General features: G+C 46.2%; 1 protein-coding gene across 2 annotated transcripts; it reads right to left on the bottom strand.

Moving 5' to 3' along the window:
• Positions 1-594: 594 nt before the first annotated feature.
• On the bottom strand, positions 595-26,386 carry LOC103161457 (derlin 1). Of its 2 annotated transcripts, XM_027431664.2 has the most exons (8): positions 26,053-26,381; positions 16,215-16,326; positions 11,579-11,643; positions 10,644-10,670; positions 9,955-10,050; positions 8,924-8,976; positions 6,403-6,513; positions 595-2,713 (listed from the first exon to the last, which is right to left on the bottom strand). In XM_027431664.2, the coding sequence occupies exons 1-8, from the start codon at positions 26,203-26,205 to the stop codon at positions 2,578-2,580; spliced, it is 753 nt and encodes a 250-aa protein (XP_027287465.1). In that variant the 5' UTR covers positions 26,206-26,381; the 3' UTR covers positions 595-2,577. The 2 variants fall into 2 exon arrangements, with proteins under 2 accessions (XP_027287465.1, XP_027287466.1); XM_027431665.2 differs by lacking the exon at positions 6,403-6,513 and having other exon boundaries at positions 26,053-26,386.

Genomic DNA, 26,386 nt, shown 5'->3' with positions numbered 1-26,386 from the left:
TTTTTTCTTTTTTTTTGGTTTTTCGAGACAGGGTTTCTCTGTGTAGCTTTGGAGCCTTTCCTGGCACTCACTCTGGAGACCAGGCTGGCTTCGAACTCACAGAGATCCGCCTGCCTCTGCCTCCCGAGTGCTGGGACTAAAGGCGTGTGCCACCAATGTCCGGCTGACTCACACACTCTTTCTTACAAGTTCACTCAGGCACCCTTTCTTAAACACACTCACACTCTCTCACACACAGACATACTTTCTCTTACACACACACATACACACTCTCATATTCTCTCTCTCTTCTGTCTCTCTCTCTTCTCTCTCTCTCTCTCTCTCTCTCTCTCTCTCTCTCTCTCTCTCTCTCTCTCTCTCACACACACACACACACACACACACACACACACAAAGGAAAACTCAGTACTAATTCTTCCAGGAATTCTGACATTTTCTAATATATGAACAACAATCATATACAAAAAGGCTTGCTGTGTCCTGCTAATCAAAAACTACTGGAGATCACATAAAACTGATCCAGTGAAGACAGTCACATAAATTACATCATATAACACAGCACAGCAGAGGTACGGAAACATAACATAGACAGCCTTCAAGTTGCACATTTTAATTTACAATATTTACCAGTAAAAAGGATTAGTTACAAAAAGGAAAGCTGTCTGTACAAAATAAGTTTTTTTTTTCACATTCATAAAGAGAACCCACTGTGATGTCTTAGCTTGTGAAGTCAAAACTCAAATATCTCGCTTTGGTAATCCAGGCAAGAAAATAAAACTATCAGCTTCCTACCCATGTCTGGAAGAAAAACTCTAATGAACATTTTGCCTTCAACAGGGAAGTTCTACACACTTGCAGACTCTTAACAACCAGTGCTCTCGGGAGCCAGCCTGCTAAGAGAGCACAGAAGGATCTCTTGCTCTCTCGCTAGTAGAGTCCTTTCCGAGTTCGAGCCTCCACCTTGCACAGGGAGAGCACGTGCAAGGCCATAGGGAGAGTGGCGTTTGGAATTTTACAAACACACGTTATCACAGCCTCAGGTCAGCAGGAGAGCCAGAGAGTTTAGGCTCAGCCTCTCTCCACCCAAGAGTGTATCATACAAATTAAACATGGAGAGGCACACCAACTCATGAAACGGAACTCTTTTTCCAACTCCCATTTCCTAATTTAACACACATCACAGTTTTAATGCGCAGACAAAGACAAGTCATACTGTTAGGGCCCATTTCCTGCAAGGAACCAACCAAAGTGTCAGAAAGCTTTTGACTGCATTCAAAGTATAGCGGCCATGACACTGCTCCCAGCAGCCTGGATTCAGAAAGAAAGCATAAAGTAACTATATAAAGCACTGTAGCCTTCAGAAAACTTTATTTAGTGATGAGCTGAGCTCAGCAGCCAGAAGCCCACCCGTAAAAAGGGGAGTGGGTCTGATTCACAAAGTGTATACATGCATGACCCAGGACAAGAGACACGAGTAAGTCTAAAGCTAGTGGAGACTCTAATTCCGTGTGACTTACTCAGGTGTGCCTCTGTTAGCCTCCAAACCTGATTGACACGAATCCCAAGAGCCGTAATTCCCTCACCATTAACAAGACACTTGACCGGAATTAAGGGACAAGAACAAAATGGAAGAAAAATTTCAAGAGTCTGACGCTCTCTCCTCCACCGACTCAATGAACACACACTCACAATGAGGATGAAACGGAATCAAGCCCCAGGCTGGCCTCCAAGGACATCTGTCTGGCCAGTGTGATTTGGAACCGCCTAACACAACCCAGCACAGCACCACTGCTCTGGGTACACAATGCCAGCCCACCCCATGGAAGAAACACAAGGAGGTCATGTTTAAACCCATTCTCTGTGTTAGAAGCACCTCCGCTATAGTTCTGATCACTTGGCTTAGGGGGAGAAAAGAGGGTAGCAACAACTCCTAAACCTCATTATCCCAGCCTGAGCCCTCACTGACTCAGTGGTGCTTTTTGTATAAAAATATCTGAGGAGGCAGCAAATGGCTGCACTGTTGTCAGGCTGATGCAGTCCCCACAGCTGAGAAAGCGCTTCATCCAGTCTTCTCCCTACTGTCACAGTCCTGCCAGGGACAGCTGAGAACCAGGCGTGAACAAGCTCTTTGTGACCAAGCTTTGGCAAAAATCAATACATAAGAGTTTGTCAAAGGCAAAACCATTTTGTGAACAACTCTAGCAGCAACCCTGGGGACGTGTGTGAGAAAGAGGAAGGGGCCCTTGGGTGGGGCTTGGCTAACCAACCCCACTTGGCCAGCCCATTATTCAGACGGAAAGGGAGGAAGAGAAGACACCAGCAAATGAGTCGGTTTTAAAATCTGCACAGCTGATATTTGTTCTTCACAGCAGTAAAGACTTGAATGGGAAGCATGAAACTTGAGCAACACTTGTATTTTCCTTCAGGGTTAAAAAATCTCATCTTGTACTCAAAGACTACATTCAGCGTGGGTCAGGTCCGAGCACGGCAGCAAAACCTTGGCCATTAAGCGGGCCTGGCAGCGGGAGGGCACTGCCATCTGCTTCGCAGGCTGGTGGGCAGGTCAGGGGCTGCTCCTCACTGGTCTCCAAGTCGGACGCCCTGGCCCCAGTTGTGTCTCCCGCCTCCATTCTCATCAGCAGCTCGCCTCATGCTAGCAGGGGGCACCCCAAACCCGGACACCCCTCCTCTCCTGTTGGGTAGCCAGCGGTACCTGGAGTAGAGAGAAAAAGAGACAAGCCAGTCACTTGTGGACTACCTTCCAGACATTTGTCACACCGAGAGACCAGGGACACTGGCTGGCTTATTTAGCTTCCCTTTTCAGCACTTAGTGCCATGCCCTGGCCACAGATGGCAACTGCTTTTCACATTCCTTAGCTTTATCAAGCTTTCAGTTAGATGCACCCATTACAGAAGGAATGTATGCAGGCCAACATGGAAAGAAAAGGATCGCACACACAAGCCCGGCAAGCATAAGGCACACTGGTGTGCCAGCATATCAGACCAGATCACAGAACTCAAAATGAGCTCACTTCATTTGCAGAGGACAAACCCCAGGCAGCATGCCTGAGCCCTTCTCAGCCATCTCCACAGTTCTGCGCGGAGTCTACCAGAGCCGTCTGGGTCGGCGCTCTCTGTCTTTAAGCTATGGGTTCTAGTTCACTCATCACCTGCCATCCAACTGCACCCTTGCCATCACAGACAGGCTCAAAGTCACGTGATCTCTCACCTTACAAACTAATAAGCCAGACATCACAGGACAGCTAACAAAACTTCAGCCCATGCCTTTGTTCTCAGTAACATTGTCCAACATTCTAAAGTTTAATTTTTTGCTGGGAGGCGGGGAGTACAAACTGATACCCTAGTTTTAAACCCTTTGCACCCAGAATACGTCATGACAAGTGACTACTCACATCAACACCCAACACCAGCACAGCCTTACAAGAAAGCAGCTCACTGTTCAAGGGACACCTGTAGTTGTTTAGAAATTCATTGGATTGTCACAACAACCCTGTGAGGACACCACACACACACACATACACACACACACACACACACACACACACACACACACACACACACCTTCCTTTTTTATGTCTTTTGGCTGTTCTGGGGCTTGAATCCAAAACCTTAGGAGTACAGGGTAACACTCTACAACTGAGCTATGCTCATAGACTATTTTTGTTAAAAAAAAAAAAAAAAAAATGGACAAGGTCCCCACCAAGCTGCCCAGGCTGGCCTTGAACTCCAGAACCTCTGGTCTCACCCTCTCAAGTACCTGAGATTAGAGGAATGAGCCACAGTTCCCAGCCCTAACACTTATTAAATCAACAAGAGAATGGAGGCAAGCCCTGAGAACTCTTCAGGGCTAATGGTCAGAATTCAAGCGCAGGCACCCTGACTCTAAGCCAGTACCTTTACACACTCCTTGCCGTGCGCTACGGAACAACAGCACAGTGAGTATCACTGTTGAAACATTAGCAGCTCCGAAACAGAAACTTAACCCTGAGAAAAAACGGTACAAAAGAAAAGATATGGGACCGGGCGTTGGTGGTGCACACCTTTAGTCCCAGCACTCGGGAGGCAGAGGCAGGCGGATCTCTGCGAGTTCGAGGCCAGCCTGATCCAGAGAGCAAGTGCCAGGATAGGCTCCAAAGCCACACAGAGAAACGAAGAAACCCTGTCTAAAAAAAAACAAAAAGAAGATATGGCTGTCTTTTACATGGAGTGCAGAATATGATAGCTTAGAATGGTGACATGGTGACACATGGGACTTGGGCCTACAATCCCAGCACTTGGGAGTTTGAGGCAGGATGACAAACCCTCAGCCATCAGGAAGTCCACAGCAAAACTCTGTCTCTAAGAAACTAACAAATAAAATACAAAACCCAAAAATTGAAGGGGCATTTCATCAGCACCTATGACTTCTTGTAGAGCACTGCTCCTCAAGTACATAAAGACCCAGCACTTGAAAAGGCAGCAAGGCTTCTGACTCTGCTGCAAATGCCAGACAATACAGCCAGCTCCGTTGCTTAAGCTGAGAGTGAAATTAAATGCCAGTAATTAGAATAAAAAGACACCCAATTACACATAATCAACAAAAATTTATGGTAATTCCAACGCAGTTACTGCTTTTGCAGGGAGGCCAGTTTGCCATTGATCTTCATGCAAAATTTAACAGAAGGGCGTCCAGCAGCAGAAACGCTCAAGGGGAGGAAGGCAGGCAGGCTCCAGTGTGCTGCTGGTTTCGCCATTAGAATTTTCTAACCTTTGTCTACAATTCAAAACTATCTGTAAGCTGTTAAGTCAGGAACGAGCCATTTAAGGCAGAGTGACTGTTGGTGACTCCCCAGAGTGCAAGCTTTTTATGTGGCTGCATCTGCCAAACCTACTTGACAACCTAGATCAGAGGTCCAAGCCTGCCGCAGCATGTCCTTTGGTGACTACAAACAGAGTGGTCATTTATTTCTTTCAGCCTGAAGGCAACCCAGTGGCAAGAAGAGAAACAAATTTCTTCTTATTGTCTTTTAAAAACAAACAAGCCACTGAATTTTTCTGAATATTATAGTTCACAATTCAATGTCTTCCACAAACATCCCCTAACCTGCACAGAGCTGGGGCAAAGAAAAACTACTCAGGTGTTACTGTCCCTCACCTGCCTTGTGGAAAACAGACAGAACTGCAAACATTAAAATAATGCCTTCATTCAAAAGGGTTCAGTGTTTTAACTCTTAAATGCAAGTGATTATTTCTATCCCTGCACAAGACGAGGTGTGCTTGTCAGGCAGGCTGTGACAGCAGCTTTTTTAGGCCAGTAGAAGAGTCATGCTTCTGACACACTCAGTGTGTTAGCATCTCTTCTCAGTCGCCAGTCCTCCCCAAAACATTAGGTCCACGGGTTTTACTAACCCAGATCCCAGTCGTATGCCTTCAACCCACAACCCATCAGCTATGCCTCCAACAATGAGCCCTGCTTTCTCCAGCCCTGTGAGACAGGGCAGCCTCTCAACTCAGACTATGAACCAAAGGTTGGAGTTTTAATAAGTCACTTGACCAGTATCAAAAGTAGTACACAAAGGGAATGCCATCCAAGACCCAAAAGCTACTGCCCTTGGCCTCTTCTACTTAGTTAATTCTAAAAGAAGAAAATCATTGTTTTTCTTCCAAGGAGTTGAGACCATTCCACAAATCTCAACCCTCTCATTTTAACTTTAAACAATTTACATTTCTAGTCTATAACATTAATATATAAAAGTTAAGGCCAGCTGGGCGTTGGTGGCACACTCCTTTAGTCCCAGCACTCGGGAGGCAGAGGCAGGCGAATCTCTGTGAGTTCGAGGCCAGCCTGGTCTACAGAGTGAGTGCCAGGACAGCCTCCAAAGCTACACAGAGAAACCCTGTCTTGAAAAACCAAAAAAAATTTAAGCCAGGCAGGGTGGAAGCACACCTGCAGTCGCAGCATTTGGGAGACTGAAACCGAGGATAGAGGGTTTGAGGCTAGCCTGAGCTACACAGCAGGAACCCTATCCCTGAAACAAATAAAAACACATTTGAAAAACTGCAAATAATGGGCTACCTTACTGAGCCAATATCATGGGCCAAACCAAATGTCCCAGGAAAAAGGTGATGTCGTCCTTATTGAGCCTCAAGTACCTCAGCCTGCTGGGCACAGTTCATCTCTGTGATGGTTTAATCTAGTCAGTGACCTTGGCAAGAAACTGTCTTGAAAGAGGCAGAGCTGTGGCACCAATCCCTGGTGTCCTGACAGTGACCATAGGAAGATCTTTACTGGCTCACACATCTCCCTTAGGAAGGGCAGTAAACTGTTTCTTCTCACTAAACTCCATCAGGACACTTGAAACACAGGACAACACGGCATCCAGTAAGAGGAGAAAAACTTACAAAAACTGAGGTGTGGATAGGAAGTTTCTTCCTCCCAAGTCCATTGGGTATCTGAACATGAGGAAGAAATACAGATGTCCAACGAGGTTCCCAATGAGCTCGTTGATCACCCTGCAAAGAGAGTCAAGTCAGTGAAAGACCTCCATCGGGGCAGCATGCTCTAACTAAGCCTGGGAAAGACAGCCAGCCTCTCTCTAGTCCATTACAGGCCCTGGGACTCAGTGACAGCTCTACAATGGGCCCTTTTACAGTGTGAGTGACAAATGTATTCCTGGGAAAAGTGAAATCAGGCCTGAAGGACTAATGAGGCCCACAGCTTTTCAAGGCCAGTAGCACCTCTGAAATCTCCTCCAAGCCCCCAGCCCACCCTCAAAATATTATCTTTGTCCCAGCCTGTTTCAGGAGTTGGGGAAGGTGCAAAGCAAGCGACTCCCTGAATTACCGGAAACACACAGTGTTTGTAAAACAGAGAAACACACACACTACCAAGAGACAAGCAGGGAGGGGAGAAAGGCAGATGACCAATGACTGCTCTTATTTCTGGAGCTGCGACTCGCACTTCTCTTGCTTGCATGGCTGACAGTAAGACGAGACACAGAGAGACCACTGCCCTGCATCTATAGTAAGTACCACCTACATCCTACAGTAAGTACCGCCTACATCCCACAGTAAGTACCGCCTACATCCTACAGTATCCTACAGTAAGTACCGCCTACATCCTACAGTAAGTACCGCCTACATCCTACAGTAAGTACCGCCTACATCCCACAGTAAGTACCACCTACATCCCACAGTAAGTACCACCTACATCCTACAGTAAGTACCACCTACATCCTACAGTAAGTACCGCCTACATCCCACAGTAAGTACCGCCTACATCCCACAGTAAGTACCGCCTACATCCTACAGTAAGTACCGCCTACATCCTACAGTAAGTACCGCCTACATCCCACAGTAAGTACCACCTACATCCTACAGTAAGTACCACCTACATCCTACAGTAAGTACCACCTACATCCTACAGTAAGTACCGCCTACATCCCACAGTAAGTACCGCCTACATCCCACAGTAAGTACCGCCTACATCCTACAGTAAGTACCGCCTACATCCCACAGTAAGTACCACCTACATCCCACAGTAAGTACCACCTACATCCCACAGTAAGTACCGCCTACATCCTACAGTAAGTACCGCCTACATCCTACAGTAAGTACCGCCTTCTTTGCCCTGCATCCCACAGTAAGTACCGCCTTCTTCAGGTCCCCAGGCTCACACAGTCACCTCACCATCCACACTGCTATTACAAGTCATTCTTCATCTTCACCCACATGCCGTTTGGCCGGAGCAAACCAACACCTGCAACTTCTGCCCTTGGGGGTGGAGGAGGACTTGGCAATCTCAAAATGTGCTGTGATCTACTCAGCCTTGTATTTAGTGCACTCGCTGCCCCCTGGAAACACACACACACAGGAGGAGGACGCACCACACAGGGAAATGTATCAGCTACATGAAAGGATGAGTACTCTTAAAATCTAACTTGAAAATATTTGGTAATGTAAGAAATGGGAGTTCTTAAAATATCTCTAGCTTGTAGGTTTTTTTGTTGTTGTTGTTGTTATTTTGTTTTTAAGAACATTCTCGCTATTTTTCGGTTTTCTTGAGACACATATTTTTTTTCTCCACATAGCTATGGTTTTCCTGGAAATCACTATGTGGACCAGGCTGGCCTTGAACTCCCAGAGCCTGCCTCTCCCTCCACACCAGGCAGAAGAGACTTTAAAACTTACTTGTAATTGTATGTGCATGCCTATGTGTGTGTACACATGGATACAAGCCCCCAAGCAAGCCAGAGAGATCAGACACCCATGGAGCTAAAGTTACAGCAGTTGTGTGCTGCCCGACTCAGGAGCTGGAAGTAAACTTGGGTCCTCTTTGAGAGCAGTGCCCACTCCTGACCACTGAGGGTCACTGTGTGACCCTCCAGCCCAGGATGGCTCCATCTAAATGGCCTCTCTCTGAACTCAGACTGGAAACATGAAAGGTTTTCCTACATCTCAGCAAGAGAGTAGAAACTTGGTCCTGCCTGGCAAAAGTTCTAGACCATCAAACCATGTTCAAGACTCTTCTTATCTGAGACTCTCCACTTCTGAGGCAGTACACCATTTCCAAGGCACTCTGGAAGTGCCTTAAAAATACACAATAGAGTCATCTTGTGGACAAGTTCCTAAGAGGAATCAAGGCAAATGAGTTCTGTATTTGCTCAGTATGGATACTGAATACAGAAAGGCACATATATTCAAAGACACGTGACTAGAAACACAATGTATGTAGCGACAAGCTAACAAGTGATAGCCGTCCAGTGTCCAGGGTGCTTAAAGTCCTCTGGGCAAGCAGTCATACCCAGACATATTCACGGGTTCTCACATATCAACACTGAGATTCCTTAAAGTCTTTAAAAGACTAGGAAAGAAAGACAAAGATGAATTAAGTTTCCAGTCAAATAAATTTAACAGAACTTACGAGCCTCCAATGATATAGTTGAATCCAAGGATAACCCAAGGTAAATAGCAGGCCTAGGAAAGAGGACACAAGTGTGAACAGCACATCAGAAGACACTGGGGAACTATAAAACTGGGCAAGAAAATACCAACCAGGGCTTCCCAGAGCTCACTGGGTCCCTATAAAATTCCTCAGCTCTAACACCATCCCTATCATATTGTTTCACAAATGCACTGTACTTACTTGGGCACCTGTAACTGCTGGAAGGAGTCCTTTCAAACACTATACTGTGGAGTTAATGTTAGCAAAGAAATTAACCAGTGTCAAAATGGTAAAAAAAAAAACCCAAATTCTGTGACTACAACCAGCACATGGTCACAAAAAATGAGCTTGAATGTTTATCTAACATGGTGTGTGGATGGCTCAACAAGACATGGGCTTCCCAGATCTGACATCCGGGTCCAAACTGAGTGAACTTCCAGGGAACTTCACAAACAAGTACAAAGAAGGTTATACATAAACAGCTGGAAGGCTAACTGAGGTGGGTGAGCACTACAGAATCCCCAGACAAGACGAGTCTAATTCCCGGCAGGGGACTCAAGCAATGTTCAGATCTGTAAAGAGTAGGACATTACAGTAGACAATGGCAAGCTCAGGGAGCACTCATGGGTGCTATTCTAGGAAAAGTATTTAGAACCTAAAAGGAAGTGCAGGAGTGACAAAAAGATAAGAAACGGCAGGATTCCTGCATGTTATCTGTCTTCAAATTTCTCTTCTCTCCCTCTCCCCCTCTCTTCTCCCCCTGCCCCCCCCCACACACACACACAGATCATATCCCTGGGGAGCCTGAGGTTCAGAGGGATTACTGAAGCAATACCAGCAAGGGCTGCTGGAATGGCTAGGAGCAGGATTGGGGGTGGGGGGGCCACATTTGACTATGCTATACTGCTCTGCAGTGACCCCTTCTGGAGGTGTCTGAAGGCACACATTGGAGCTTAGGGGGAATTACTACAAAGACAAAAAACGAGTTTTGCCCCACCTAGTTGAAGTACCTTAAATCGTGTTCCAAACCAAAACGACACAATCACGTCTCTGTTGAGCTGGGCCCAGACGTAGAGCACGGACATGATGAGGGGGATCAGCAGCAGCTGAAAAAGCCAACATGGGAGCCTCTGAGCGCGCCAGGAGCTCGTGCCACCGGCTAGTGTCAGCCGGCAGGCCGGCCACACCGCCCACCCCAAAGGCCAACCACACCGCCCACCCCAAAGGCCGGCCAGCCACACTGCCCACCCCAAAGGCCGGCCGGCCACACTGCCCACCCCAAAGGCCGGCCGGCCACACCGCTCACCCCAAAGGCTGCAGAGGACACTCATTAAAATCACGTTCATACAATGAATCCCATAAAAATATCTATAATCAATAGTTAATGTTCTTACATGAAATCAAAGCCATCGGTGTAAGCTGTAATTGGGGGAGGGGGAGTTTTCCTTTCACATATAATCTGTTTTCAAAGACTACCTAACCTCACACTTACCTAGGGAATACTGCACACCCATTACTCTGAGTGCTCAAGCATAAGTCAGAAATAAACAGAAAAGCCAATGATTTAGATAACGCCTACAAGAGCCTCAGAGGCTAAGTTAACAGCATATTCAAGATAACAATAGTTATCATTTTATACGGTCAATGTAATTAACCTCAACTTCTGAAACACACAGAAGAGCAGAGAGTTGAGACTTACCTGCATATCCATTGCTAAGCCCGTAATCTTGGTTTTAAAGTTAAAGATCATATGTAGAAAGTATTCTATGGATATCAAGGTTGATCTGATTATTTCTCTCCAGTGGAATTTCAGTATACTGTTCCAAAGGAGAACATTTTTCTATCAGTTGGATTACTTACGACCATATGGGAACACACAAAAGTTCTGATAACCAGGCATAAATATCCCACTACCCTGTACAGTCAGCAGAGCAGGAGACACAGACATGAACACCGCAGCACAACTTGGTCCTTTTGGTACCCTGCTACTGTTTTAGCATCTCTCCTACAAGTACAGGGTAGAGATGTCTGTGCATTTGAAACAAATGATGCTGCTCATGCTCAGGGATTTACAGCATGAATAAACCCATAACTTTTTTTTTTTTCTCTTCATTCTCTTAAAGGAGAGCGTGTATCCCTCGCCTTATATTTTTCTGGCTCTTGGCCAACTTTAAATGGCAGTCAAGGCCAACTGTTTGCTTATCAACTGTGTCTCGAAGAGAGATGGACTATGCCCAGAGTAGGGGACCTTATGGAGGTACTAGATTATTATTTAGGACTCAAAAGGCATACAGCAATGAAGTCAGAAAATTAATTTTCTGGTAAGAGCCACAGATTTCAAAAGCTGTCTCATGGCACCGAGTCTCTGTGCTTCAGCTGACAAACTGTCATCCAGAGAACACAGAGAACTGGACTCAAGGAGACAGCAATAAAACTCAATTGAATATGGAAAAATCCCAGAGGCAATGCTAAGAGGAGGCATCTCCAAAACCTACAATTTACCCTAGCTTTAACTACAGTTTTTAAAATGGTATTAAAAGTGATTTAAATGTTTTTATAAAATTCTATTTCCCAAAACGTTAAAAAGGGGGATGGAGGAGCTCATTTCCGGGCCAGAATAGCCCTGAAGGATACCACGATGCAAATCCAGTTAAAGAGGAGCATGAACAAATAGTCTGCTGGCCTCCCGTCAAAAGCTCCTGGAAACAAACACAAGGCAAGCATCAGAGTGCAGAACTGTGGAAAAGAGTAGCATCTAGGGAGAAAATTCTCCCCAAGATCTCATTTAAAACATTTAACATCTCTTCTTTAAAGAAAAGTGAATTTTTTCCAAAGTTTATAGCATGGCAATAAAAGTGAACCACAGGCACATGCTCTACTGACTGACTTCCAGAAAGCTAAACCAGACCCAAGGGGACAGTCATCGGGACACCAGTGAGGCCCTTTCACTTTCCTCATGACCTGCCGGCTTTGCCTTCGTGGCCCTAACATACTCTAGTGAGCACACCTTGATACGAGCTTACTTCCTGTCCTCACTTACAGACCAAAGCTCGTCAAGACCCTTGTCCATTTTGGCTGCCACTGTCATTCCCGCAGCACGACTGTGCTGGAAGTCCGCTATTATGACAGGGACATTAGCTGCTGCTGTTGTCACTACTAACACCAGACAGATGCACTGCCACTTGTCCAACCCAGGGCTGACACTCTGAGCAGATTCAGCCTCTATTACAGGGTCTTACAACCTGGAACAAGGGAAAACAACCAGAAGAGAACGGACGGACAAAGGAATGGCCAGACCTCTCCACAACTGACTTTCTCCACAGGGCATCTGTGAGGTGCAAGGGACAGGTCTATAGCCCCTTACTTCCAAGTGAGAAAATAAAGTCACCCGACTCAAGTCACACACTTGTCGGAAGCATCATTTAGTGCTTTTGTGCCTGCACTGTTGCTAAGAATGCTTCATTCCTAGGGAGAAAACCCAACAGTCAGCTCTCTGGTCTAGGGACAAATCCTCACACCTCAGTCAGGGCACTGGAAAAGAAGCAGAGGAAGATACAAAAATGACCAGAAAGTCACTCCAGCTCAAAAGCTGCCTAAAAGCTACCTTCTCTCCTGCACACTCTACAAGACACAGGCAGTCAAGTTTTCAGGCCCCTAAGACAGGAATCAGAAAGACAGAGGATGGGTCTTAAAGAAAGAGAAAAGAGGGTGACAGGGTTTGCAGTGTACACCTGCTGGAAGCTGAGGACGGCAAGGAGAAGGCCAGCCAGGGCCATATCACACAGCAAGTTCCTGTTCTCAAGACACAAGATGGAAAGGAGGGCAGAGGAAGGAGGGACCATCCTCCGCTCGTCCTCTGCTTTGCCTCCCTCTCGCTCCTACCTCAAAGGCTCAGCAGTAAGGACACTTAGCTCAAGGCTCCCTATAATGAAATACAGGTGAGATCCCTACCAGACTTCTGAATCTGCAGAAGAGCCATGCTTTTTGGTGTGGTTCTGGCTCTGTGATTTCCAAGGACTCGTTAGGCTGTGTACTTAAGATACTGTGATCACAGAAACTGGCGTACAAACAACTAGGAATTTACACATAACTGGTCTTTAATTGTAGTGTTTCAGTGCAAATCAGAACCCTCTTAAGTCAACACTGCTTCTTTTTGTTTTGTTTTAGTTATTCGAAAAGTGTTTTTCTGTTTAATAGTCCTGGCTGTCCTGGAACTTGATCTGTACCAGGCTTGCCTTGAACTCACAGAGATCAGCCTGCCTCTGCCTCCTAAGTGCTGGGATTAAAGGCATGTGCCACCAACACCCAGCTAAGGTATTTTGTTTCTGGGTTTTTCTTTTTTTTTGGGGGGGGGGGGGTTCTGAGGCAATTGACTCCAGACACAGAACCCAGATATAGACAGCAACTTCTTATCTCAAAGAAACTTTCAAAAATGCCTCTCAGCGGGCTGGAAAGATGGCTCAGAAGTTAAGAGCACTGATTGCTCTTCCAGAGGTCCAGAGTTCAATTCCCAGCAACCACAGGGCAGCTTCACAACCATCCACAATGAGATCTGGTGCCCTCTTCTGGCAGGCAGAATACTGGATACATAATAAATAAATAAATCTTGAGAAAACAAAATGCCTCTCAGTTTGAGCATTTCAAAATTACTCTTTCTAGAAAGAAAGGTAAGCCACTTCTAAGGACCAAAGCAACTGACAGGTTTCTCTAACCTGTTACTCATATATAAAACACCACAGACCAGTTTGCTTTAGCTGACCAAGTTAATAAAGTGGGAAGGTGGTGTAAGAACGTAAGTAAACAAGCAGAAGGTGGCCACATAACTATCACAGCGCAGATCTGGCTTCCATTGTCAGAGTGAGTCCTTAAGGCTTGACTTCAGAGGTATGCTAAGTACTGACAAATGAGATGGAATTATTCGTGACATTCTGCTTCAAACCACTGTGGGTAGGACACAGACAAAACAATGCACTCCAGGAGAACCGTGGTTGGGATGACAGTCAAACAGAGATCACACCGACACATCCCACAACATGAGTGAGAACCGACAATGCTAACGCCAAGTTAAAGCCAGTTACAAACCAACAGAAAAAATGGCCTACAAAGGCAAACCCACACAGATACAGCCAGCGACAGGCAGGAGCTGGGGGTGGGGAGTCAGGGTGGAAAGCAACTGCTTTGGGTCCACTGGAAGGGGCTGTGAAATTAAACTGCTGTGATGTTAACGAACACACTAAAGCCACTGAATCACCCACCTGCTTCCAAAGGGTTAACAAAGAGTGTGAGGTGAAATGAGTTCTTCTCCATGAGGGTGAGAGGGGAAAGGTCACTGACCTCTAATTTTGTACATGCTTCCATTTTCCCCATAGGAAAAGGTCACTAACTTGTCATGGATCAGCCAAACTTGACCTAGAATTTACTCCAACGAGAACTGAGCAAGGGAGGGTGAAAAGCATAGCTTCTGGGAGACAGGAGGAGAGCCCTGGTATGGTGGTGTGTGACTGAGTATGTGTCTGCGTGTGTCTCTGCATTCGTGTGTGACTATGTGTGTGCGTCTGTGTTTGTGTGTCTGTGTTTATGTGTCTGTGTGTGCCTGTGTCTCAGTCTGTGTGTGTCTCAGTCTCTGTGTATGTGTGTCTCTGTGTCTGTGTCTGTCTGTGTGTCTGTGTGTGTGTGTGTGTGTGTGTGTGTGTATCTCTATGTCTGTGTCTGTCTGTCTGTGTGTGTGTGTGTACGCGCGCGCATACATGCAGATCAGCATGCATTCAGCAGAGGCGGCTAACTTGCTGGGAGTCAGTTCCATCCTTCCATTATGTAGGCTTCAGGGCATCACCCTGGGGTTGCCAGCCTTGGTGGAAAGCACTTTGACCAGGTGGACTACCTTACTTGCCTCAGTCTCCTGTTTATCTGCAAAAAAAAGGTCTGGGGCCCCACCTTATGCTTTGTACTAAAACAGTGACTTCTTTTTAAAAGTTGTATTTCACAGCAAATGTCGACCCCACTCTGTCCCTGCAGCAGTAAGACAGAGTGACAATTTTCAAATACTTGGGCAGACTCAAGGATGGTTCAGACACCTGACCTAGGGAAGAGCCAGCAGTTTTATAAAATCTCCAAAGTCAGCCAACCTTTGCAAATCATTTACACTCAACAAAAGTATATCTGTATTTTAATAGGGTGTCAATTTACTGCTTCTTTGTATAAGCAACTCAAAATGGCCTCTCAAGTATTATAGGAAGCATATAATTCAACAAGACACTTGGAAAACATTGAATTGCTTCTCCACTCTATCACACAGGAGGTCATGTTAGAAAAACTACCACAGTAGCAGTGCTCACTGCGTAAAGGACATTGTAGTATATGCATGTGTGCGCATGCGGGTGCCACGGGGCGTGTGTGAAGGTCAGAGGTCAACAGTCAGGATCTTCTTCTACTGTTGCCCACCTTATTTTTAGAGCCAGGCACTGGAACTGCAACTCTCCAACTGAGTCCACTAGATGGCCAGAGCACCCCCAGGACCCTTGAGTGACCAGCACTGAACTGCAGGAGCAGGGTGTCACACCAGGACTCTTAAGTGACCAGCACTGAACTGCAGGAGCAGGGTGTCACACCAGGACTCTTAAGTGACCAGCACTGAACTGCAGGTGCACCGAGTTACACCCAGCTCATTTGCATAGCTAAAAGGATCTGAAATCAAACCCTCAGGCCTGCACTTCACCTGCCCAGCCATCCCTCCTTGCCCCGAGCTGGGTGCTTTACCACTGAGATGGAGACTAGGCCCTGACTTTGTGAAGTAGGGCCTTTCCCCCTCCGTCTGTCTGAGAGATGCATATACTCTAGCCCAGCTTTACTCCCGCAGGACAAGGACTGGAGGAAATGGGGAAGACATGGAAATTCTCATCTTCTGTTAATTGCTTCTATAACACAACAAACATTTGGCTGAGTGTGTAAACCTTGAATTTGGTGTGGTGGTGCACACCTTTAATCCCAGGCTCAGGAGGCAGAGGCAGGGGGATCTCTTGAATTGGAAGCCTTCTGGGTCTAGCCAGAGATGGATAGTAAGACCCCATCTTGGGGGGGCAGGGGAACGGACAAACAAAAACAAAACACAAAACTCAGTCTAAGTGCCTAATAGTCATGACCCAGTGTGCATGTAAGAAGCATCACTATGGGGGATTCCTTTATATACTGCTGATGGCCCCCAAATCCAAGTAAACGTATGAATTAGAAAGTTAGAGTGAAACAATACTTAAAACAACGATGGCTAACTTACCTGTTTCAAGCCGTGCAGAGTACTGATATAAGAAATATAAATTGACCAAATAAAGAAATCCAGTTCCTGGACCCACGGGGAAATAAAAGGTGGCAGTGAATGGCCTCCATATCTGAACAGATCAAAACAAACAGCTGTCAGTTTCTCTGAGCGGGATCGAACATTTATTTTTGCTTTTAACTAAACAAAATCAAACTATCTTTCAATGAGAACTAAAGTTTGACATCAACACAATTTGAGGAAACAGAGTTCCTGCCAGCTTATACAACATCAATTCACAGAGCAGAGAAATAAAAGGACATCAAAATGATCAATAAACATTTTTAAACAAGTTCACAAAATCAATACTATGTAATGTATGGCTAGTCTTGCCTGAGATCAGGCTTACAGATAATCCTAAAGTAAAAGCATCACACTCAAAAGACAGAGGTTAGCAGGGATCAAACCACTGTGCTAAATAAGCAATATGGGCACAAAAGAAAGTAACACACAAGCACACACACACACCCACGTTCTAACTCCACTCTGATTTCCTTAGGGGGCAATGCTATGAACTGAACCCAGGACTTGACTCTATCACTGAAGTACTCAGCCTCTTCTCCCACTTGATTTTGAGAGGGGGACTCACTCATTGCCTCATCTGGCCCTGAACTTATCCATAGCAGATTTAGTTCTTCAACTTTCAATCCTCCTGCCTCAGCATCAAGAGTTTCGGGGATTACAAAGCTGCCTGCACCCCAAGGCCAAGCTTTTATTTTTGGTTTGTTGAGACAGGGTGTCTCTGTGTAGCCCTGGTTGTCCTGGAACTCATTATGTAGACCGGGCTGACCTCGAACTCAGATCTGCCTGGCTCTGCTTCCCAACCTGGCCTTTGCTTTGTTTCTGAAACAAGGACTCAAAGCCCAGGCTATGCTGGACCATTCGATCTGCCTGTCTCAGCCTCCACGTGCTAAGATCTAAGAGCACGCCATGATGTGGGGCCCATTTCCTGGACACTCTACCAGATTCTTCTGTCTTCACCATACTTTAAATTGCAGCTTTCAATCTTCATTCCCTTGACAAAATATTTCTATTGGCTTCACAGTATTTCTTTATGTGGATATTCAAACTTCATTTAAACTGTTATGATGCCATGATGGATATTTTTATATATCCTCTACAAACACTTGCTCTCTCACACACACACACACACACACACACACACACCATACACACACACCATACACACACACACACACACACACACACACACACACACACACACATGGAGAGAGAGAGAGAGAGAGAGAAAAGGAGAGAGAGTAAATGCCTGTGAATCAATCTGTTAGATCAACAGACATATGCACTTATTTTGGTAGACATTGCCAAATGTCTACAGAAATGTTTAATTAATTTATACCTCCTCCTAAAATGTAAATGAGTGCCATCTTTCTACACTTATTCACCACAGAGAGTATTTTACAATCACTAACCTGAAAACTAATTTGTTTTGCTCTGAGAAGGCTGAGCATCTTCCTGTATTTTCTAACTATATTTTCTTTCTACCTTTTCCACATTTTAAAAACATCCAGTCCCCCAAAAGAAGGGCGTTTCTATACATATTATGAGATTTTCTTGGCACACGCTATTTTCTGTTCTGTCATTAGACTCATGCTTTTATAGTACTTTTGCTGTATTTTATACAGCAATATCTATTTTATAGTGTCTTTACTGTTAAAGACACTGATTTTTATAGTACTTTTGCTGTGTGTTCAACATAAAAGCTGAACATGTAGGCAAGTACGAGTCACTACCATGCTTACAAAATTTTTTCTAAGATTTTTTTCCCAAGGATAGAAACATGTTCAATTTTACTGCAACACCTTTACAATTCACACAGAATGAGGAACAGATCCAACTGATTTTTCTAGATGGTCATTTGCTATCTGGTCTCCATTAAAGCAAATGCACTTTCTCCAATTATGTGAAAGGCTAATTCATTTTAAGGCCTACTTTGAGATTAGATCATTTGGAATGAATGCCTATACTAAGTTATTGTAATTTCTAAATTAATAACGTATTTCTTTCACAGATTCTTTCCTGGCTAGTCTCACACTATTCTCAAGTAGATCAGACCCAGCATCCATCTCTGTTTGTGTCAGTGTGACACGTCACTCTTGCCTCACTGCCTCGGTTCTACAGCATTTTCCCGTTTCCCTTTTATAACCAACCCTCAAAACTGGTAGCATTCGAAAACCGAACCCTTGCCTTTCCCAAGCACACCAGCCTATGCGCAATAAAATTTCCTATTGTCTTTTACCTTACCATTCACTGGCTCCTATCTCCAAAAAATTATTAAACAGCAATAGTAAAGTGATGGCCTCCTAGACCGGTAAACAACATAACGCTGACCTTTGGCTTAAAAGCTATGTGTCTGAAGGCACACTATCACTTGCCCAGCAGGAAAAGCATGGCTGCATCCATCACGGGAAGGCTGTCAAAATGAGCAAGAGTTGGCACCAGGAAGAGAAAATACACTCTTGGCACAAAGCCCCCAAGAACTGCAAGAGCAAGATAAACACAAGAGGACTGCTAGCAATCCAGGGCTGCTAGAATGAAGACACTAGCAGGCACAGAGCTGCCAAGTCCACTCTCCATGGACAGAAATGGAACCCTCAGAGCTTAGCGCTCCGTGTGGGGTGAGCGTGACCTTCCAAGAACCCTGCATTAAAGCAGTAAAGCAGCAGGCTCAGTCATCTCCATTCACAACTTGACCACAGAAACAGCACTGCAGATGATATAAGAGGCCCTGACCAGAAGTTCCTGTAAAGTCAATATTTCTCAGCCTCAATTTCAGAGTGTAAGTAAGGGGGGAGTCATGTCCAGTCCCCAGTGGGTTATTCTGTTTTGTTTAGGGGGTCCTGGGATTGGAACCCAGGACCTGAATATGGTGGGTAAATGCTTTATCAACCAAGCCTGAATACAACCCCAGACCTCGATGAATGGCTTTCGAAAAAATGAATTAGCATGCTACTTGGCTTATTTAGGCTGGATGACTCAGAAGGTGGGTTTTACAGATGAGGAAACAGTGTGACAATACACAGTAGCTAGTAACAAACTAGTCGGGACAGAACTGTCCTAGCATGACTCTAGAATTTGCAAGACTAAACCCTCATTTCTACAATGCCGCTCATAAGAGACATCAGTATTACAACTACAATTAATGAAAATTCCCAATACTGCTATCTTTGTATGGCCCAGAAACAGACTTAAGAGTAAACCTACCTGACTCCCACCCCACCCCACCCCCACTTGCAAAAAGCACTGTACTACAGGACAGAAGCCTTGCAATCTTGGGCTGGCTTTGTTTATTTACCCTATGACATTTGTCCTGGAAACACCTGCCCTCACCCTTTTACCTTACAGGGTTCCAAAGGTTGAAATCAAGAAAGTGGATTGAAAATGTGCTCTGTTTAAAAAAACTAAAAAATAAAAAATGAAAGCACTGATGGAGGTGTGTTACTAGTACAGCCTTGCAGAAAACACCCACTGACCTGGTTTTTAGAAATTCTTATTTCACTCACTCCCATATTCCTTGAAATTACTCAAGGCCTGATTTTAGAAAAGAACCCTGGGTTTTTTTTCCCCTGACTACATTTTCTCTACCGTTGATGACACAACACTATTTTTAGCCACTGTGTGCACCTGCTCTTCAGAAATCAGTGTCTGTCAAAATACCTCACTTCTCTCCCCTGTTCATTAAGCTTCCCCTTGAGCTACGCTTGCTTCATTCATCTGAGAGACTTATTATTTTTGTATTACTTTCAAATTATAATTTGAAATCACTAAGCACTGGGTCTTTCGAGGAGGCTCCAGTGTTTATCTCTGAAGTCTCCACTGCAGCCTCCTCCTTCCTCTATCTGACAGGGAAATAGGAGAGGACACAGGCTTTGTTTGCAGGGCCATGAGCAGAAAGGTACACTTTCAACTCTGGAAAGCCAAAGGGGCAGCCAGGCACAGCACAGGAGCCAAGCCTGGCAGACAGAACTGTGTCTCGGTCCCACTAGGACGACTTGGTGGGGAGACTCTTCCATCGCACAGCATCCCAAGGCCAGACCCTCAACACACAGTGGGCTGTTCCTGCCCTGGCCCTGCCCTGGCCCTGCCCTGGCCCTGGGGGATGAGGTTCTTTGGGGGAGGGGGGGGGGAGGCTGTGCTTTCCTTTGAGACAGGGTCTTGCTGGGCAATCCTAACTGGCCCTGGTGCTCACATTGCAATCTACACTGCTAAGCCTCCTGCCTCAACCTACCAGGGGTTCAAACTACAGGTCTGTGCCACCATGCCCGGCTCAAATGTGTGTGTTCTTCAAGAAAAAAGCATGAGGGGAAGGGAGGGGGGAGGGGAGGAGAAGGGAAGGGGGGAGGAGAGGGAAGGGAAGGGGAGGAGAGGGAAGGGAGGAGAAAGGGAGGGGAGGGAAAGTGGAAGGAGGGAAAGGGGGAGGAAGGAGGGGAAAAGGGGGAGGGAAGGGGGAGGGAGGGAGGGAGGGAGGGAGGGAAGTTAGGTCCTAATTGGAATCAGGTAATCTGAGGAACTAGAGCGTGTTCACTGTCACACAAACCCTCAGAAAGGCCCATTGTTCTTCAGTTACTCTTCCAACAGTGTTGGCGGTTCTATCTATCATTGAACTAAAACTTCCCAAATAGCCCGCTAATGACATAACTGCAAATGCCATCCACTATCACAGTCAAATAGTAAAGCGAGAAAACATTTGTCTGAAACACAAAGGGTGATTTTGAAGTCCAGAATGTCAGCACTGGGGCAGGGACAGGGAAAGGGGGATGAGGGCATGAGCTCAATACCTAGAACCCTTATAAAAAGCCAGGCACTGTGGCTTTACACGCCTGTGACCCTAGCACTAGGAAGATGGAACCAGGAAAGCACCTAGGGCTTGCAGGCCAACCAACCCAACCTCATCAGTAAGCACCAAGTCCCAGGGAGATAGCTCGTCTCAAAAAACAAAGTTTACAGCTCCAAGGCATGACACCCAAGGTTAGTTAATCTCTGTCCTTCACACACATGTATTCTTGAGCATGCATACACATACATACATACACACACACACACACACACACACACACACACACACACACACCGTGGTCTTCAAGCAAGATGATGGTGTCCCTGTGTGCTGAATGATGGTGTTAGCCCTCTTGCTGCTACTGCCATGTCAGCCTACAGTTCAAGTGGACTCTTCTTCCAGCTACATACAAGGCATAACTCAAATCTCTTATGTCAACCTGCAGCCATTGGGTTAGATGTGACAATGCAAGCAAAGCTGGGAAGTGTAAGCACCAGCCTGCAGCACAGACGTGGCTGGGCCATTTCTGATCCAGGCAAACAAGCCAGAGAAGCTGAGAGCTCTTGTCTTGTCTGTCCATTCTCAGTTAGGGGCCTTTTGTTGTTTGTTGGTTCTTTCTATTTTTCTAAGACAGACTATCCCTGACGATACTCTACAGCCAAGGATGATGGTGAATCTGTGATCCCCCTGCCTCCACCTCTCGAGTGCTGGGATTATATTACATGCCACCATGTCTAGATGGTGCTTATGTGGTGTTAGGGGTCAGACCAAAGGCCCAGGCAAGCACCCTGCCAACTGAGCCACGTCCCTGGGCCCCAGTGGCCTTTTTCATTCCTGCAGGTGTTGTTATTTTGCTCTCTCTTGGTAGCCTGAAACTTGCTGTACAGCCAGCCCAGCCCAGCCTAGCTTCTGCTTCCCCAGTGCTGGAATTACAGGTTGTACCACCGTGCCCAGTAAGATGGGATTCTTTTACAGAGACTACATTATCATTATGATTCATGAATTATATTTCTAATTTAATTTAAAATTAGTATTAAAATCTCTTATTACTACTAATACATAAAAATGGCAACTATTTCAATAGTTTGCTTATGAAGACTATTGGTTATTATATAAACAATTTTCTTTGTGTGTTATACTAAAGAGAGTTATGAAACAGCTAATATAGTTACTTGATTTGAAAGCACTTTGGTTTTTGTTTCTGAAATTAGGACTTGCCTTACAATTAATATATTCACTTCATGTAATTTCTACTCTTCTTCCAAAACAGCATTAAACTGATGGAGAGCCCTACAGTCAACAGAGTTCTAGAACCCTGGTGAGTTATCATGTCATTATATTATCTCTGCTTTTAGGTAAGGGTAGTGTAGGTCCCGACAGAGACTTGGTTCATGGCACAAACTTGTAAGGGTCTGAGTTGGGGCCTCGATGTCAAGACCCAACTACTTGAAATACTTGAAAGCCTGTGATTTTCCTATGGTAAATGACTCAATTACATGAAGTCTTATGGTCTTCCAGCTCTAGGAAAAAAAGGAAAAATCATTTTCTATAACTAATTTGGAAGATATCACTTTTCAAAATGTTCTGCTAAGCACTTGGGGGTAGGGGCTAACAAGGGATTTAAGACAACTCAGACCACTCTTAACTAGTGAGACAGAAACCAGCTGTAGTGTTCATAAGCTGCCAGCACTTATCTCAGGACGCCTGTGGAAGCTGAGACAGCCTCCACAGAGAAGAGCACAATACTGATCAAAGGGAATGAGGCTGTTTTGTTTGTAGAAAATGAAACACTGCAGGCTGGGGGGGGGGGGCAAATAATCTCGGCAAACACTAAGGCATCAGGAAACTGCCTCCTCTCTGTGATCAGGGCAAATATGAAGACACTCCACCACTGGGAAGTATTTGATAGGGAGAAACTGGAGACAGCCAAGTAGCCAGTCTTAGCACATTTGCTGTGTTTTGTTATCCAAACTAGAGAAATAGCACTGGGAACTTTATAGGCATGTATAAAGCATCACATTTCCCGAAAGTAATCACAGAGGAGGAGGAAACATCTTTCGCTCCTTCAAATTGTGAATGTTTCGCTCCTTCAATTTTAAATCAATTATCCCACAATTTCTTTGAGCTGACACAGATGGCGCCTAAGGAGAGGCATCTCCTGAAGAAACTGTGAGAGCACACCTTCTGTGCTTTCCGTCTTTCTTGCGCTGTTTCCACTAGGCAGGTTACAAATCTGCAGGAGGGGCTGACGTATCCACACTTGAGGTGTGACACAAATAATGTCCCTAGTCAGTTCCGGCTTTAACACTGCTATGGCTGCAGCTTATCAGAAAGGCTTTTCATGTTCGTTATTCTACCAATCTGGCTACAAGTGAGCAAGATTTCACCAGACGGCTCAAAGAGTCTGTTTCCACCTCGTTCTCATAAAGTGATTCACGGCCAACACTCCTCATGCACACACATTACCCAACATGCCACCAGGTACAAGGTGCACAAGAGCACTCTGTCAAAACAGTTTTTAAAGCAAGTCATTGGAAACCGTGTGCAGACCTGGCTGTGCTCTAGACTGTGTTGTTGCGACCAGCTGCTGCAGGTTGTCTCCACTAGGACACAGGCCTGGAAAGCACCTCAAGATTTAACACTGGCCAAAGCACCACCACAATCCACAGTTAGAAGCCAAGCCCCTGTAAGCATTCCCACTCACATAAAGGCCTGCGCCAATCAGTCACTCCTGAGAAACAGCGCTATCCTTGAGACCCTCTTGTCCACGCTAACTGCCACATGTGTCCACAGACTCCTCCATCCACACACCACCTTTCTTACCTCCTAGTTTGTGTCTCTCTGATTCCATTACCCAGCACTTCCCAACACACCAACTCCACTCCTCAGAGTAGGCAGTCACCTTTCTGGGTTTTGTTCAAACAAATCAAAGTCTGAAGGTAGGGAGTGTTTGCCTAGCATGTGCAACGCCCTAGGGCCCTAGGTTTGACCCTCAGCACTGTAAAAAATTAAAATGTGTCAGGCATTGGTGGCACACCCCTTTAATCCCAGCACTCGGGAGGCAGAGGCAGGCTGATCTCTGTGAGTTCGAGGCCAGCCTGGTCTCCAGAGCGAGTGCCAGGATAGGCTCCAAAGCTACACAGAGAAACCCTGTCTCGAAAAACCAAAAATAAATAAATAAAAATTAAAACACAAACGTCTTACCCCAGCCCTAATCTAATTCCCGTCTTTGCAGTACACACCCCTGGTTAACTCCCTGTCATCATCAGCCAGGTTTCACCACCTGTTGGCTCTCTACTGGACACCCATCCCCCTTTCTGTTCCCAGTCTCTGTCCTGTTTTCTCAGTTTATTATCCCTGCTGCTGGAAGGTGAGGTCCAAAACCAGACCCAATCCAGGACACTCTTCAAGTGTCCTCTTAAGACTTTTCAGAAACACTGCTACCTTAAATCCTTTTGCTTTTTCCATAGGCTCAGGAACCTCTGTCTGCTTCGCAATTGTAGTCAAGTGCCCAGAACATAGCAAGCATCCAGGTATTTCCATCAACTCAAGCAATGTACAAGCAGCTATTATGTGCCCAGCACTAGTCCAGGTATCAAAGGCAGCGGTCAAGATCCTTCCTGATGGGAAGTGAACTACCAAATACCAACAGACAACAAAGATAAGGGACACGGTGAAGGAGGAGCATTCTCCCATGGAGGCAATCAGAGAAGGCCTTAAAAGTAAAATGGTACTGGCTAGGCGGTGGTGGCACACCCTGTTAGTCCCAGCACTCGGGAGGCAGAGGCAGGCGGATCTCTGTGAGTTCGAGACCAGCCTGGTCTACAAGAGCTAGTTCCAGGATAGCCTCCAAAGCCACAGAGCAACCCTATCTCATAAAAAAAAAAAAAAAAGTAAAATGGTATTTGGGCAGAGGCCTGAAAAATACCCAGAGGTAAATGAGTGAGCCATGGTTATCTCCTCAGTAGAAAAATACATGTGCAAAAGCCCTGGGGTCCACCTAGGTCAGCAGCAAGCAGGCAAGGGTTTTACTCATCCATTTTCAGACACTGGAGAGTTCTAGGGAGACTGACAGGACATAATTTTTGTTTTAACAGGATCACTCTAGCTGCCCACTGAGAACAAATGGGGCAACGCTGGAGTGGTAACAGCTTGCAATGGAGAAAGAGAGAGGCCTGTATTCCAGCTATCCAGGTGAGGTAGCACCCAAATGACCTTCTTGATAGATTCTGGGCTGGGAAAACGAAGTCGAGGGCCTGTACACAGTGTTTCCCGATGGGAGAACCTGAGCCTCCCCTGATTAAATTTTTATATCACAGAAACGATTAAAAATAACCTCTAGGAAATTAATATTCTTTGGCCCGGAAAGGTAATTTGGATGTCTTCCTGGGAGCTTAAGAAAACTGACATCTCCCGCTTCCTGAGTAACTTAATCATTCACTGATACATTTAACTACCCTACGCCAGGAGCTGGGTTAGGGCCCTCAGGAAATACAGATAAATTCACACTTTCTTTCGTTTTTTTTTTTTTAATCTCTGACCTTAAACCACTTCAATAAGGCGCAGAGAGAAGCTGTAGACATGCAAACGGCCCGTGTACAAGTCTGTCAAGCGGACACCACTGACTGGGATGGCACTGCCGCGGTGGGGACCGACGGAGGGCTGAGGACATGGAGGCAGGTGGCAGTCCCCATCCGCCAACAGACTGGTAACCATCCCTAACTTACCTTCTCACCACCATCTCCTTCAGCGCCAGGAGGGCGGGGAGCCCCATGGTGCCAGACGACAAGGGTCGTGAGTCACTTCCCAGCGACTCTTAAGTCAGGACACCCAAAGGACCAACCAAGCCTTAACGCCCCCCCACCACCGCCACCAGCGGCCCCGGACGCACTACAAATCCCACCAGCCCCAGCGCGCCCCGCAGCCCGCCGCCGCGGCCCCGCCGCCGCGGGGGCACCTGGGGGCTGTAGTCTCCACCCACGGCGCGACGCCGGCTCCTACCTGGAAGCGATAGAGGAAGGCTTCGGGCCAGAGGAAGAAGTAGGCCGGGCTGATGATGCCGAGCTTGCCGATCAAGGGGACCGCGACGGTGGCGGCAAACCAGTAGCGCGTGATGGCCGGGATGCTCCTGAACCAGTCCCCGATGTCCGACATGGTGGCCCGTCAGGTGGCCGGCTGCGCCGCGCCGCTCGGCCGCCTCGGCCAGGGACAGCCAGGAGCGCAGCCGCCGTGCAGGAGGCGGAGACCGACGGACGTGGCGCCACCGAATTCGGGCGAGCCAGCGAGCGAGCGGGCGAGCCAAGGCAGCGCTCACCAGGGAAACTTCCCCTTCCGG

The sequence above is a fragment of the Cricetulus griseus genome, chromosome 10 (assembly GCF_003668045.3).
Source record: "Cricetulus griseus strain 17A/GY chromosome 10, alternate assembly CriGri-PICRH-1.0, whole genome shotgun sequence".
Classification (NCBI taxonomy): domain Eukaryota; kingdom Metazoa; phylum Chordata; class Mammalia; order Rodentia; family Cricetidae; genus Cricetulus; species Cricetulus griseus.
The sequence above is the reverse complement of the archived record's forward strand: the minus strand, read 5'-3'. Positions and strand labels throughout refer to the sequence as shown.